General features: G+C 42.8%; 2 protein-coding genes across 19 annotated transcripts in view; one reads left to right on the top strand and one right to left on the bottom strand.

The window, feature by feature from the left end:
• Window positions 1-8,940, bottom strand: part of EFCAB6 (EF-hand calcium binding domain 6) — a 56,056-nt gene extending 47,116 nt beyond the window's left edge. For 3 of the 18 annotated variants that reach the window (XR_012650369.1, XM_075027617.1, XM_075027587.1), the window contains exons 1-3: window positions 7,535-7,768; window positions 7,256-7,367; window positions 1,738-1,815 (exon numbers count right to left, since the gene is read on the bottom strand). Coding sequence is in view for 5 of the 18 variants with exons in the window: in XM_075027617.1 (XP_074883718.1) it covers window positions 1,738-1,811 (74 nt within the window). In the remaining 13 variants the exon portion in view is untranslated. Of the gene's footprint in view, window positions 1-792; window positions 812-1,737; window positions 1,816-7,255; window positions 7,397-7,534 lie in introns of all 18 variants that reach the window. The other 15 variants (XR_012650382.1, XM_075027632.1, XR_012650383.1 and 12 more) reach the window with 13 other exon arrangements.
• Window positions 8,941-9,096: 156 nt separating this feature from the next.
• On the top strand, window positions 9,097-12,012 carry SLC25A4 (solute carrier family 25 member 4). Its single transcript, XM_075027572.1, has 4 exons — window positions 9,097-9,318; window positions 9,642-10,128; window positions 10,680-10,820; window positions 11,161-12,012. The coding sequence occupies exons 1-4, from the start codon at window positions 9,208-9,210 to the stop codon at window positions 11,316-11,318; spliced, it is 897 nt and encodes a 298-aa protein (XP_074883673.1). The 5' UTR covers window positions 9,097-9,207; the 3' UTR covers window positions 11,319-12,012.
• Window positions 12,013-15,159: the final 3,147 nt, after the last annotated feature.

The following is a 15,159-nucleotide window of genomic DNA, read 5'->3' as shown; positions in this document are numbered from 1 at the left end:
AAAAGAACTCCTTTGCCAATACAAACTGCACCTCCATAATGGATGGAGAGGTGCATGTGTAGCTCTGTAAGCCAGGGGTGTGATTTTTTTCCCCACAGTCTTGATCAATAGAGCTACACTTTTAATAATGTGTGGTGTGGAGTTGGCCTTAATTTGCCATTTTCTTGCAAAATATAGAAAGATTAATACTTCAATTTATTATAAAAACACATCTGGCATTATAATCAATGCTATTTGAATTATAATAACCATGTATTTGTGAACTATTCAACCAACACGTAGGGTGATAAGAAATTGATGATTCAGCCACTGTGCAATATAATTTGTTCATTTCTCACTTACTTGAAAATAAGCTTGAATTTCTATTAAAATTGTTGTGGTAATACCTGTTGCAAGTATGTATAACAGTGACATCTACACTTAATGCCTCCAATTGTTTCCGTAATATAAAAATATGATTACTTTGTTTTGCTATTGCAATGCAGATTATCTGACTGAGCACAAAGCTGTGCTTCAGTTAAACATATATTGTTGTCAGAAATTGTTTCAGTTTGTCCTACAATATATGAAAATAAAATTATTGTCAGCAAGAAAATTATGAACTAGTTCACAGAACAAAGACTAGTCTAAAGTAAAATCACAGAATGAGAAACTCTACAAAATATCTGAAGACAGGAAGAAGTAACAATTTGAGCAGGAGCTAACAACATTGCCACTGTTATTAAAAAGAAAATTATTATAATCGGATGTATTGTCAGAAATAGCAGATGCAAACCAAATAAATGATCTCACCTAATTCAATTCTGTCAGCCTGAAACAATGGATTTTTAAAAGATAAAATATCCAGAACAGTAAAATTACACACAGAAGCTACTTAGCAAATAGAACCAAGTAGTAAAGATCACAAACATAAAAAGATCAACTTAAATAATTTTCTGACACTCCAAAATTACTGCGACACAAAGGACGATAAAAAAAGACCTGAATAGAGCAAAGACTAAGTACTTTTGTTATCCCATTAAGACTGATAGAAAATTGTTTAGAAGAGAAAGCTTGACCAAAACAGTAAAAAAAAACCACTAAAAAAAGCTATGAAATTCCCTCATATACACTGATTTGCACCACTGTTGTATCACTGATTCAGAAGGGTAATTACTGGTTTACATGAACATCAGAAGAAAGAACAGGTCCCTACAACTCTAAGAAGAGGCAGGCAATTAACAATATGCAGGAGTGACCAGAGCTATGGAAAGCTGAACATGAGAGCCATCACTCAAGATGCCGCAGGAATGATGAAAACAGTGTTGCACTATGCAAAGAGGGCTAGGTAACCTACTAGACATTCTTTCAACCCAAAATATTTTCCTAGGAAGGGCATGTTGCAAACTTCAAGTCAGAAAAATCTATTTTAATACTTTGGGGTTTTAATAGCTTTGATTTACTAAGCTTTGAAAACAAATCAGACCTATTTTCTAGGTCATGCAGCTTAGGCAGGTGCATCTGAATTCTGCATGCACACAACCCAGTGTTTCTCCGGTTTAGAAACAAACATAAAAAACCCAGTAGGTAAGCAGGAAAACTAGGTTAAGAATTAATTTTCCTGGTCAGGACATAAAACACAGTCAGAACGCTACTGCTGGGAAGTGTTACCTGCTAACAGAGAGAAACTTTTATTGTGTATTATGGAGAACGTAAGAGGGCTTCCATCCATAACTTAGCTTTTCTCTGATCACATACCTACTCAGAGATTGTTGATACTGTTTGCAGCTGTCATGCCCTCCAAGAAATCTGGTCAACACCATGAGAAGCATATCTCTGGGAATGAACAGGAACATTTAGAAAAGCGAAGTACAATTTTAATTATCTCTTAAAACTGATTTGAAAAAACAAAAGCAAACTACTATCTTTAGGAAGAATAAGACAAAAAATTATAGGAAATAGAACATTTCAAGGTAGTAAGTAGGAAAACGAAGCTTTCAGTATCTATCAAACGTAAAGATTAGGATCTTGGAAATGTAGGCTCTTCTTGAGAAGCAAACCTTCTTGACCTTCCCTTTGCCCTGAACATCACAGTTTTTGAATAGCTGTTGTAAAGCAAAACAATCTCCAGATCTCCTTTCTTCAAGCAAAATATGTTCTAACTAGAATTTAAAAAAAAATTTAAAAAAAAATATAAATATCAGAGATCTCCTCAGCATGTATTTTTTCCTGGAAGCACAAAAACTGAAAATCACTGAATCCAAGAAGGGATATATGCTCCACCATGTAATGATGCCTGTTTGGCAAAGACTAAAGAAATTATTTTCTGCAGAGATCTACACAAAAGTACAATATTCCTTTCAGCTGCAAAGTAGGCTTTCAAATTCTGCCTTATACTTGTTCTGAATAAGCTTTACTGGTATTACTGCAATAAATACAATCTTGACTTTTCGTATTATTGCAGTAGCTTATGTTGCCAGCTTACAGTTTGAGAAAACCTATTAACTGTTAGCCCAATTCTGACACTCTTACTCAGTTCCTTTCCAGATCGTTTTCTGTTGTCTTCAGCAGGTCTTGCCCATTAATAATGACTGAGAGCACAGTTCAGTGTGGATAAATTAATTTTGTAATAACAATGAAGTAGTGTGTGTAACACTATGCAGTTGTGCACTAAGACTTGTGCAGAACGTTACTAGCTAACTGAATTGTACAAAATTATACCAGTTAACCTTTTCTGTTTGATTGAGGGCACCACAAACCAGATGGGAAACAGAACTTAGAAAGCAATGGAAACCATCATTCAAAGTTACCCTTTTTACATCAGTTATTTAAATACAAAGCCTGATTTCATGATGTGTATTACCCCATCTACCTACTTCACGCATTTGAGCAGATTCCTACTTCATCCACTTCAGCTCTAAGCTGTGTTCCAGACTAGTACAGCAAGCTGATCCTGCTGCTGGTAAAACTCTCTCTACTTCTGGCTCAGTTTCCAACTTTAGCTGGTTGTCTCGAGCCATTAAAAAACAGAGTCAGAGAGTGAAAGGAAGTTAAAATATATATACAAACAGCATGTATGAGAGACATCTGGCAAAACTAGGAAACCTGCATTTGTGCCTTGCTCTGCCACACATTGACAGAATGACCTTGAGCAAGTCACTCCACTTTTCTTTGCCTTTTCTTCCAAAATACAGTCTGAGGATAATGCGTCATACTTGATATCAAAAATATATTTACTAAAAAAGAGTTAATATATAGTAAATCAACTACTATGGAGTCTAACAGGTCATTAATTTGCTTATATCCATGGCTTGGAAACTGTCCACAATGCCTCTGATTAATGAGTTTACCATAATCTGTAATGTGTACTGTTATGTTTGTTGCATTAATTATCAAGCAATTAATAGATGTTCTAGAGTAATATAAATGTTTAAGACAGCCTGTAGCATCCATTTATTTACTGTAATGAACACTTGTGACATAAAAGAAGATTTTTATTCTCTCTGTATATTGAGACCTATGAGGAAAAATTACTTAAGTTCTAAATCTTAGCAATGCTGTTATTCTGTCTACAGCGTACCAAGTATTTACAGTCCTACAGAGAAGAGAAATTAATTTCAGAGTAAAGACTGTGATTTCAATTCTTCAAACAACTAGTGTAGCAGGAATTAGTGCTTGACTGATTTGACTCAAAGCAGTCTTGTCATACCCAATACTGCAACAGAATTAAACAAGAAACTGAGGTTCTGAAAACTGTGTGAAACAATCCTCTGATGAGGAACCAAATCCTGCAGGATTAGTGCTTGATTTGTTTCCTTTCTCCCTGGCTTCCCATGCCCGGTATTTCCAGTGACTTTTGCCTTCTCCTCCACTACCTCAGAGCAGCCACTAGTGAAGTCAATGAAGCACTGAAAATTGAAAAAATTTATTAAAATTAGGTTAGTTGCTTTCACCAAGGCAATCCTTAACACGGCAGAGGACATTCAGTCAACACATGTACTTTCATTACTAGTTTAGTCAAAAGGGAATGTCAAAAACATAACATGCCTAGCGACATACCTGCATGAAGAAGAAACCAGCCAATGGACACTAGAGAGATTCTGTCTTACCTGGTTAACCCTGCTTGTGGGCTACTCCTCCACATCTCTCATCCTGCCCTCTTGCTGCAACAAGTTTCTGTACTCCTCTAGTCTTCCTTCCTCGGCTAGCCTGGTTTTCTCTCTCCCTTTTTATTCCTTCAGCTACTCCTTCTTGTTTCTTAAAAAACCTACCAAAGGCACCAAGCCCTACCTCTTATTCTGCCTCCTTTTTGCCCTTAGTGACATTTGCCATACCTCCACCTCTCCATCCTCACTCTCTCAAGATTTTACCATTGCTCAATCAGCCCTTCTTGCATTCCTGTTCTGTCCTTCTGCCCATTCCACTCCCCTTCCTTCTCTTCACTTACAGCTGCTGGAAGATACACTTCAAATATTTCCCACAGGCTTATCAAGTCTCAATGTCCACACATCCTGGATCCCCTTGTCTGCTTCTCCCTCTGCAGCTTCAGTCTCTTACAGAGACCTCTGTTTCTCATCCCATTCCACCCCTTACTCTCGCACTGGGGCTGCCCTCACCATCCCCGTCACTTTTTACCTGCTTTTGAGCAGTATCTCAGCTCTTTTCCCCTCTGAAGAACTGTCAGCCAGCCAGCTCCTCCTTATCAGCCTTCCTCTGTGATTTCAGCTGACTCTTCCTTTCCTCACAATTTCTCATACTCATCCTCATGAAGCTTCCAGCCTTCACGGTGATGTCCTCACTGACACCCTATAGCAGACACCCACATGTCTCCGTGCCCTGGCCTGTCCATTTCACCTGCACCCCTCACTCAGTGTTCTACTCCCTGGAAGAGCAATTCCTTTGATACGGTCTGCAGCACCTTGCTTTACTCCTGATCTCTGTTGTCCCACCCTTCCTCTCTGACCTGCTCCCTCACCTGCCATGTCCTTCCTCATGTCCTCTCATTTGCTCTTTCCATTATATTAATCTCATCAGACTGATAAAATCCCACCTAATCTCAGTCCTCTTCCTCCTGCTTTACCTTTCTTCCCTAGCACAGATTTGATTGGAGATTCTCTCTGTTTCTTACTCTCCACTCCTATCTCATCAATTATGAAGTCTGGCTGCCAAACACTTGCCTCAGTCTGCCTTCACCTTCTATTTCCTGGTTGGTCTGTGATCAGGTTTACTTCATCCACAACCATTTAATTGTCTCCCCTTCCAGTTGTGCCATCCTCCTAACTTTTACTCCTACCTTTCCAAATTAACTGAAGACCTGGCTGCCTTTCACCACTTTTAATGCACTTCTCAAATACTCTCTTTCTGAACATCTTCTGCACAAATCCTTGCCAAAGGAAATATCAATATGGTACTGCCGACTTCCTGAAAGTCTATTCCATGTGTCACATGTTGTGTATTTTTTCTTTCCTACTTTGACGCCCCATGCTTGCCCTGTTACAACGTAACTTCTGATCTGTTTCATATCCATTTTCATCCACTTCCTCAGTTTTCTTCTGAAATTTTGACCCTCCTCCAATTCCTTGTCCTCACATTACACACAAGCTCTAATAAACAAACATACCCTATGTTCACTCCCACTGCTATTTTCAGCACTAACACTTCCCTCCTCAATGTGCTGCTTACACTTACTGTCCAGTTTTCCTCCTCTCCAGCTCAATGAAGGCTCCTAAGCCAGATAACACCAATACCCAGCTAAAGTCACCCTAATATCTGCCCAAGACAAAACTCAAAATCCACACTTCTTCATTCTTCTTGACCATCTTTGTCACTACCAACCCTGTTATTTCTCCTCAACTCTCATCCTTATTTAGCCTCTTGGGGCTCTCCTACTCTCCTCCTCCTGACCACAAACATAAACCAACCCTACAAAAGGAGAATTTACTACAACCCTACAAATCTTTCCTGAAAAAAAACACATATTTCTTCTTGGTATCATGCCAATACACTATCTATCCATCACTGTCTGTGCTGGGGGTCAGGATGGTCTGACTGATTCCTTGTGCTGCCCCTTGTGTCTGCTGTCAGACTCAAGACTGCTGACTTTTGAGGAAAAGCTTTTTTATTTTGTGTCTGGCCTAGCCTCAACACTAGGGTTCCCACTGTCTTGGAAATGCAAATAAACAAAGGTACACTCTACTTTGTAAAAATTGATCTCCTGTAGTGTTTCAAGCTGGCTATTCACACATCAAAGCACAATGCAGTCAGTCACTAATCTCTTTGAAAATGTAGATCTAGGTTTTTATTTTTAGCTCAGAATTTTTAGGAACAAATTCCAGTGTCTTTATGCTATGTCAGCAGTACAGAGCACCCACAAACTCAGCCTAGAAAGCCAGCTAATCCTTCCCAAGCTGCAAAGATCTAAGGAAGATGAGGCTTAAAAGCTGGCTTTCAATAATTCAGAAAGGAAAGCTTGCATTTTCAGAACTGTTTTAACCATTTCCCTCTGAAAGTTTCAACAACTATTCTGAATATAGAACACCAAATACCAAATAACTGTATGAAAAGCCAAAGTTCCTTTCACTTTTTTCTTAAACGACATTTCCAGCTAGTGGAAATGCTCTTCATCAAGTCTGGTGGTACTGTTGGAGTTAGCAATAAGTTCCTTACAGGATACGTTTGAACTCCTACAGTAAGCAGCATAAAAAGCCTCACTGTCATACATAGGAAAGATCCAAAACAGGCATTTGGAGCAAAAAATCAAACAAATTAAGAATAACCCTCAGAGTAGCAGACACATGTCCCGGTCCACACCTACTTTTGTTAAAACTGTTGGAAGCCAAGTATCTCCTGGAAATAGACATCTGGGCTCAGGGAAGGGAGAGCAGAAGCAGAAAAAGTGGCTATTCGCTTTCTATGCACTGCTTTCTTTAAATACTGGCAGTCATGGGTAAACAGTGTTAGTGCTACAGAAATACTTACTAAACCAAAGTGCCTCTGTGGGGTGGGATGACGATGCACAACAATAACTTCAAAAACTAACTGTGATTCTTGTGATAAAGACTTTATTAAAATGTAATTTTTTAAAAAAGCAATTTAAATGAGCTAAAATGTCATTTAATAAAAAAGCAATTTAAATGAGCTAAAACAAAGATGGTGGGGGAGAGGCATGCAAAAGACTCTTTCAGGCTAGACCCCACCCACCATAGTCTCACTCCAAGCCCCCACTCCCCTCCCTCCTCAGTAGCATCCCACTGCCACTCTCCCACCTCTCACTCACCATACATGAGTCAGCAGAGTGCACACACTGAGAAGACATCAGTCTGGACAGTTGGGCAGCAACTGTGAGCACCACCATCGCGCAGGTCTGTATGAAACCAGCAGTAGAAGCCCTGAGACATTAAAAGGGATATTTACTTTCCTGTGAAAAGAGGAGGCACCAGACCTGGTGAGTGAAGTATGAGGAAGAAAAAGGAGAGTTGAAGGGCACAGACATTAAATAATACTCCCCTCAACTCAGAGTCTAATTCTAGGGATCCCCTATGCTTCCTGCTTGTACCTGCTTTTGGTCCTTGCTTGGGGAAAAGGTCTCTTCAGGGGAGCTCTCTTCCCCTTTCTTAGAAGCTGGGGAAAGGCTCCATCTGCTCAGGATGGCCAAGGTGCTAAGGGTGTTCCTGGAAGTTAAAGCTGTCGTCCGCTTCCCAGAGCTGAGGTTCATGAGAAGAGACCTCTACCTCAACAGACCTAAGAGCAGCAGAGGGCAAGAGAGACAGCGGATCAAATTTACAGTCTCATTGACTCGTGCTAACAAACACGTCAGCGAGAAGAGATTTGCTGTCCTGAAGAGAATGTCTCTTTGTGGAATGGCCAATCTTTTAGCACCTACATTAAGATGAATCCAATTTCCATTATTGATACCATATTAACAAATTAAAGCAGACCCCATTACCCTATGCATTCCTCAGTACAACATTATCCTAGGGGCACATCTTAATGCCTTTTTAAGGCAAACTCCTAGGTATGAATCTACAACTCGCTGCATTGGCTTTTGCGTTAACTATTCCACGCAACAAAGTCACCCAACAGTGAATCATAAGCTCTTGCTTTCTCATGGGGCTCAGCCAGAAAGAACAGATGAGAAACAGGGAAACTAGCAAGGGAGCCATGTAATATTCATTTGAGACCCAAATGTTTCCCTAAGAACCAGACACTAAATGAAGACAGGGTTTCACTAGAGCCTTTACTCCTCTTCTGCATCTGGTGCGAGTCAAGCAACTTCAGCATGCCTGGGCATGTGCTTCACAGAGTCCCTTCCCCTCCCGCCTTCAGAGGGGACTGACTGCAACTCTTGCGAGGGTCTGACCTTGCAGGGTTGAAACGAGGATACAATGCAGGAAGGCATGTTGTCCGCTCTTTGGGAAAGCCAGGTCGTGGAGCATGCCGGGGCATTTAAAGACCTCGACGCCTGCAAGTTCACACAGCATATCAAATGTGAAGCAGCTCTCTTTGTCCTGGACCCAGAGAGGTCTAGCCCATTTCTGGTTACCGATGCTCTTGAACATTGCACCACTGCACCACCTTCCACGCTGGCTACGCATCCCCGGCGACCTTTGTTGTAGGGCATGACACCCACAACCAGGGCACCTGCCCCGCATCCACGTCCCCCTCACCCTTCACGGCGTGAACCCACGCACACCAAGTCACAGCTTAAAGCAGTCCTGCTTCTTCGAGTTGACTTCAGCCAACAAGCTGACCGCTCGCTGCACGCAGCCCTCTCCGGGTAAGCTTTCAGCCCCCAGCGCCAGCCTCCGGCCTGCACGAAACAGTTAACGTCGCCTGAGGTGCTCCTGCCAGCTTCCTTAGTCCCCTCCTGTGCCTCCCGGGAGCTATTAATACAGCAGGCACATGCTCTGACATAGCGTTCCCCGGCAGCGACCAGATAACTTTAATTTGCCCTTTAAACGTCCCGAGCCCCGCGGCCCTCGCGCTCCCTCCACAAGGGAACATGGCGGCGCTGCCCCGCGCCCCCCGGCGGGGGCGGGCCCGGGGGGGTCCCAGCCAATGTCCGTGCCCCGGGGGGACGCCTCCTCCTATCGCGAGAGGCCGCGGGGTATAAGAGGGGCGGCGCGGGTCGGGGGGCCATTTGGCCGGCGGTGCGCGGGGGCGGCCGGGTGGGGAAGCGCGCGGCTCGTTGGCTCTCTCCGGGCAGGGGGTGTCGGACCGGCTCCCAGCATGGGTGACCAGGCGCTCAGCTTCCTCAAGGACTTTCTGGCCGGCGGGGTCGCTGCCGCCATCTCCAAGACGGCTGTCGCCCCCATCGAGAGAGTGAAGTTGCTGCTGCAGGTGAGGAGGCGGCGGGGGCCGGGGGGTGGCGGGGGCCGGGGGGTGGCGGCGGCGGCCCCGCGGGCGGCGGCGGCGGGAGCCCGGCGGGGCTGTGCCACAGGTGGGTGCCGGCGCGGCGGGTCGCCGGCCGTCGTGACTAAATATGGGAAGGAGCTCGGCCGGCTCCGGTTACGCGGGAGCTGCCCGGGCCCTTCAGCACCGCCTCGGGGCAGCGGCAGCCGGGGCAGGCCCCGTCCCTGCCCTTCAGCGGGCCGCCGTGCGGGGTCACCCCTGCAGCGTCCCTCTCTCTACCCTGCCACCCCTCCTCCTTTTCCGCCGTGCAGGTCCAGCATGCCAGCAAACAGATCACGGCGGAGAAGCAGTACAAGGGCATCATCGACTGCATAGTCCGCATCCCCAAGGAGCAAGGCATCATCTCCTTCTGGAGAGGCAACCTGGCCAATGTCATCCGGTACTTCCCCACCCAGGCCCTCAACTTCGCCTTCAAGGACAAGTACAAGCAGATCTTCCTGGGGGGAGTGGACAGGCACAAGCAGTTCTGGCGCTACTTTGCGGGGAACCTGGCGTCCGGGGGTGCTGCGGGAGCCACCTCCCTCTGCTTCGTCTACCCGCTGGATTTCGCCAGGACCCGGCTGGCGGCTGACGTGGGCAAAGGAGTCAGCGAGAGGGAGTTCACTGGGCTGGGCGACTGCATCATCAAGATCTTCAAGTCCGATGGCTTGAGGGGCCTGTACCAAGGATTCAGTGTGTCTGTCCAGGGCATCATCATCTACAGAGCAGCCTATTTTGGGGTTTACGACACGGCCAAGGGTAAGAAGTGCACAGAGGAGTGACTGCAAGGGAAGGTCCATCCAGTAAAGGCACCCTAGGGCATTTGGTGGTACGAGGACAAGCAGGGCTTGGCTCGGCACCAGTTCAGGGTGCTAGTGATAAGATACACACAGGTGTTTTTGAAATGCATTCCTGCCTCCCTCAACTTGCTGCTCTGATCAGATGCCTTGGGTTTGCAGAGTTTTTTCGGACACTTTCCAGTTTCTTTCTCTGTCTTAAGACAGATGGGCTTCTATGGTAGCTTCTTACTCATTGCAGCCCATGACACAAGCCTGGGATGGTTCTGCAGGAGAAACCTTTTGGTCAGGAAGTATGAAGAGGGCTTAGATCCCAAAATCCAAGAGTCCCATAAACTTGTTTCACTCATAGTACCTGTTAATAGTCAAATGTGGATGAAGGGAGAAGTTGAAAGCTAGATTGAGTTTACCTGATTGACTCATGGGGTTGGTGGGTGATTGTTCCTTCCACAGCCATTTTTCCCACAGCCCTTTCCCTCTGTACTGACTCTCATCATTTGTTCTTGATGACAGGTATGTTGCCTGATCCAAAGAATGTGCATATCGTAGTGAGCTGGATGATTGCCCAGACTGTCACTGCAGTAGCAGGGTTGGTTTCTTACCCTTTTGATACTGTGCGACGTAGGATGATGATGCAGTCTGGCCGAAAAGGAGGTAAGAATAAGTGCTCCTATGGTGTTCTAGCAGCAGAAAGTATCTCTTCATTAAGGTGTGATGGGAGATGCAGCGTATTTTTTCTTGTCTTAATGGAAAACTAATGACCTTCTTACTGGAATCCTTCAAAAAAAAAAAAGCCATGGGAAACACACTGCTGGTTATTTCTGTCATGTTCACTTAAGACACTGAGGACTAAAATTACTTTTCATGAATTGATTACTTAATTTTCAATTCTTGGCTATATTTTGCTTATTCTTTGTTGGTTTAAATATATGAAAATTTAAACAGACTTGCTGTATAACTTCAAGCCTTGTGACCTTTATGTCTGTTTCCACAGCTGATATTATGTACAAGGGCACAATTGACTGCTGGAAGAAGATAGCTAAAGATGAAGGATCCAAAGCGTTCTTCAAAGGTGCCTGGTCAAATGTGTTGAGAGGCATGGGCGGAGCTTTTGTATTAGTACTTTATGATGAAATCAAGAAATATGTCTAAAACTTAACATCATAATGTAGTTCAATTGTTCTCAATCAACTTTTTTAAAAAATATGCTGTTGTGATGTAATGGACAACAAAATATTTCCTAGGGAAACAGAATAAAATTTATGAGTAACATATCTGGTTGAGATGAGGATGCATTAATTTAAAAATTGTCCACTACATCACAGTTACATTTTGTATGAAAATTTCTCCAACATTTGTATTGGAACCTGTGTATATATTATACTTCAAATTTCAGGTAATACATTTTGTCTAGAGACAAGACTTAGGTGGTCTGTACCTAGTTTAAAATCTAATGTAGTGAACTCTCTTAAGAGAATGTCTTCAGAAATACCTACTGTACTAAGTGATGTCTCTAGCTACCCAACAGTGTCATGACACTTAACGTGAATTAAAATCATGTTTTCTTCTAAAGCTGTATTTTTTTAATATGATACTAAGTGAAAAGCGTGTCTGAAAATATAAACTATAGTAAAGCACCAGGCTGAGTTCCTAACTGCAGCCCTTTCACTGACAAATTATACAATCATATGGTTGAAACCATAATCTGATTTTTCAAACATACTTTATAAAATATGGAAATAATGTTTCAAAAATTCCCTGTATATTCACAAAGCAAAAAGTTGTCTGCTCTGATGTTCAATTGAACTAAAACTGAAATCATAAAATAAATTAATATATTAATGAACTTTTTCCTGTTTTCAGTACACTGAACACATGACAAGTACATGTCCCTTAAGGTGATGGGCTAATCAGCATACTATTAGTGATTGTGTGGTACTGCTAAGCCTCTTGAAAGTTTTTTCAGCAGAGCTTTAGGTAGGTGGAATGGTTATTGATAATTCTACAAGAGCAAAACCAAGTGAATTCAGCTTGAGGGTAGTGCAGCCAGTTCTCTTGCAGCTAAATGACCATATATTGTTAGTTTCTTTGATAATTCATTTATATTACCCTTAACTTTGATGTAAGTGTGTCTCCATTTGATAGTGAAGTCATTGCTGCTTATTTTACTTGAAAAAGTATTCTGGAATGGAATACTTCTAAGTTATTTTAATAACTGTACTTCCAACTACACCATTATTAACAACTTGAGTTTTTAATTACCAGTGAGATCAGAACATGCTTAATACAGAGGTTTTTAAACCTTACATGCTGCATGGTCATGAACTCACTGAAGAACAGGCTAATTAGGCAAAGGAGGGAAAGTGAGTTGTATCCATTTCAGTGGTTCAGTTAGACTACATATAATCAGATGTTTGCCATATATCTACCTAGGAAAAGGGGTGAGACTAAGCAAGTAATACTGAAATAAGCTTTTATTTCAGCTGCATCTTTTACTGCTTCATATGTACGGCTTCCAGTTATCCCCTTCCTAGATTTGAAATTAATTTGTCAGATGCAGGTAGTCCTAGCTCTCTATCACTTAGCATGATGGGCTGTGTGTGTCTGCTACAGATAAGACTATCAGTTCTGTCTCCCTGACAGCAGGTACAAGCTACTAGGACAGTATTTGGAAGCAACAACTATCCACCTGAAGAACTGAAGCATTTGGGAAAAAATTAGTCTAAAAATGACAGCCTATTTTAAAATTACCTGAATTTAATTATTTTTGTCTCACAAAGATAGTGTCTCTTTCAACCTGGCCTGATCATTTATCTATCTCCCTTCTTTCATGGTCACTATCTTTAACACTTGCTTTTCTATATACCTGGTCTGTTTTCTTCCCAGTAGTGAATAACCAGGGTTGCAACCTATTGAACCATAAGTTTATGAAGAAAATCCTTCTACTGTTTTTCAAAGTGCCTGTTGCAGTAATCTTAGTTTTACCTGCCTGCTTCTGCCCTTTTTCTTCCATTCTCCTTCCTCCACACATTCCTAATGGTTCCTTATGAGAAGCCTGCTAACATACTGGAACTATTCATTTCACATTTACTTCACTGACAAGGTTGTGTATGGCATTTGAATGTTTCAGGGAAGAGTTGGCCACAAAGATACCAGAGACAATGACATTGTAATAACACAGATGTACCAAACCTTGGGGGGGAAGCATCTGTGTGAATGAGCAGTAAGAGAATTAAGAGGAAGCAAAAGAAACTTCCGAGGCGCATAAATGAAGTTACTATATTCCAGAAAAAAAAAGGGCAAAAGACAAAGGGGCAGTAAAGGCTGTTAAAAAGGAGAGTGAGGTGTATCATTGCAGCAAAATTCCACTGTGGGAAGAGACAATACATATGGAAAACACTTAAAGGTAACCAGCTCCTTATTTCTGTAGTACTCTCCATAAAGAGACTTGGAGTCAGAGTTCAAAACTCAACTGAAATAACCATTCACCTGAAAGTAGCTCTGCACTGAGTCTGCAGCACTCAGCATAACACTTGCTGAAAGTGTAACCTAAAATCCACCTATCAGCTCTGCAAAGCTGGAAAACAGAAGACTTTGCAGATAGTCTCTAACTGCTACTTGAACTCCAGTCAGATGAAACCTCACTTGTCACAGACAATTGATACCACTGCCCCAATCCTTTTGCACCTTTGCAAAAGTTAGTCACAAACTACGCAGGCAAAAACCTATGTCAAAACCATTATTCCCAACACTGGGAAACCTGCCCTGAATAGCCTGGTAATACATCCTCCTAATACAGAAAGACAAAGCCCACCTACCATCCAGCATGCACTGTACTACCCAGCTCTAAAAGGACACTATCTGGGAAGCGAACTGAGGTACACTGATCTTTTGGATGAGATGAAGTTAGGAAATTCAGATGGGTCTGAAAGAGAAACATGTCTCTAAAGAGCAAAGCCTATGGCAGAGAGCAGGAGGGGGAGAATCTATGACACCAGATTGAACCTTCCCTACCTTTCTGAAGGTGATAACCTCCACTCATCATGGAAGGAGCAGCCATCAGTTCTTTAAAAGCTGTACGGAAGAGTTTAAGACATGGATAGAAGCACAGCAGAAGGAAAAAACCCTTGCAAAGTTGTTAAAAAACCAGAAGAACACTCCATCTGCAGGGATGCCACAGTTACCTTTACTGGATAATCTCAGCTGGAGGTGGAGAGTACCACTAGCCAGCCTAGGACGTCAGGGAAAGCAGCACCATGCCCCAGGTGGCAAATCTCAGCCACCTGTGTTCCCCTTGTGAAGCCTCTCTCACTTTAAACCAGCAAAATCTCTCAATAGCATATTCTAGTCCTAAGAGCCACTGTGTGGAGAGAAGCCAGACCTGTCATTTTTGTTCCAAGCTCTGACCATAAAGACAGTGGAGAGATCCATGATTTCTGTTCATAATCAGAGCCTGGAACAAAAATCATGAACAGCATTTTCGGACTCTGCAGTGAATAACACCAGTAGTCCTGGAACCAGAAGTGACAGCCGAAAGGATCAATGTTGCCAAATCCTGTCTCATCTTGGCCAGGAGGAGAGTTACCAGGAGATAGAGCAGCTTTCTTGACCAAGGTATGAGAACTATGCATCCTGAGGACAAACCAGACCTGTATCACAAGCATTAGCAATCCCTGCTGATACCTGAAACAGTATGACCTCAACATAATTTCAGTCCTGGAAGATGGCTCCAAATGCAGTTCTTATTTCTGTGTTTCTCATTCATCAGGTGGTAATGACATGGTTCATCCACTACTTTGCTCAAGACTTTCAGCATGGAACCACCACAAAGTTTGCACCTGATGCTCAGTGTACCTGGCTCATAAGATAAACCACTTTGACACAGAAGGAACCTCCCCTCCCTCCCCCCCCTTTTCTTGTTGATGTATCACAGTGAAAATATTCATCATTGCCTGCATATCATGACTGCACAGCTAGGCAGCTTGATGTAAGT

The sequence above is a fragment of the Buteo buteo genome, chromosome 1, assembly GCF_964188355.1.
Source record: "Buteo buteo chromosome 1, bButBut1.hap1.1, whole genome shotgun sequence".
Classification (NCBI taxonomy): domain Eukaryota; kingdom Metazoa; phylum Chordata; class Aves; order Accipitriformes; family Accipitridae; genus Buteo; species Buteo buteo.
This window is presented reverse-complemented; position numbering and strand designations above follow the sequence as displayed.

Coding starts and splice junctions, on each gene's coding strand:
- SLC25A4 (XM_075027572.1), top strand. CDS start 9,208: ATGGGTGACCAGGCGCTCAGCTTCCTCAAGGACTTTCTGGCCGGCGGG. Junction 9,319..9,641: donor GAGTGAAGTTGCTGCTGCAG/GTGAGGAGGCGG, acceptor TCCGCCGTGCAG/GTCCAGCATGCCAGCAAACA. Junction 10,821..11,160: donor GCAGTCTGGCCGAAAAGGAG/GTAAGAATAAGT, acceptor CTGTTTCCACAG/CTGATATTATGTACAAGGGC.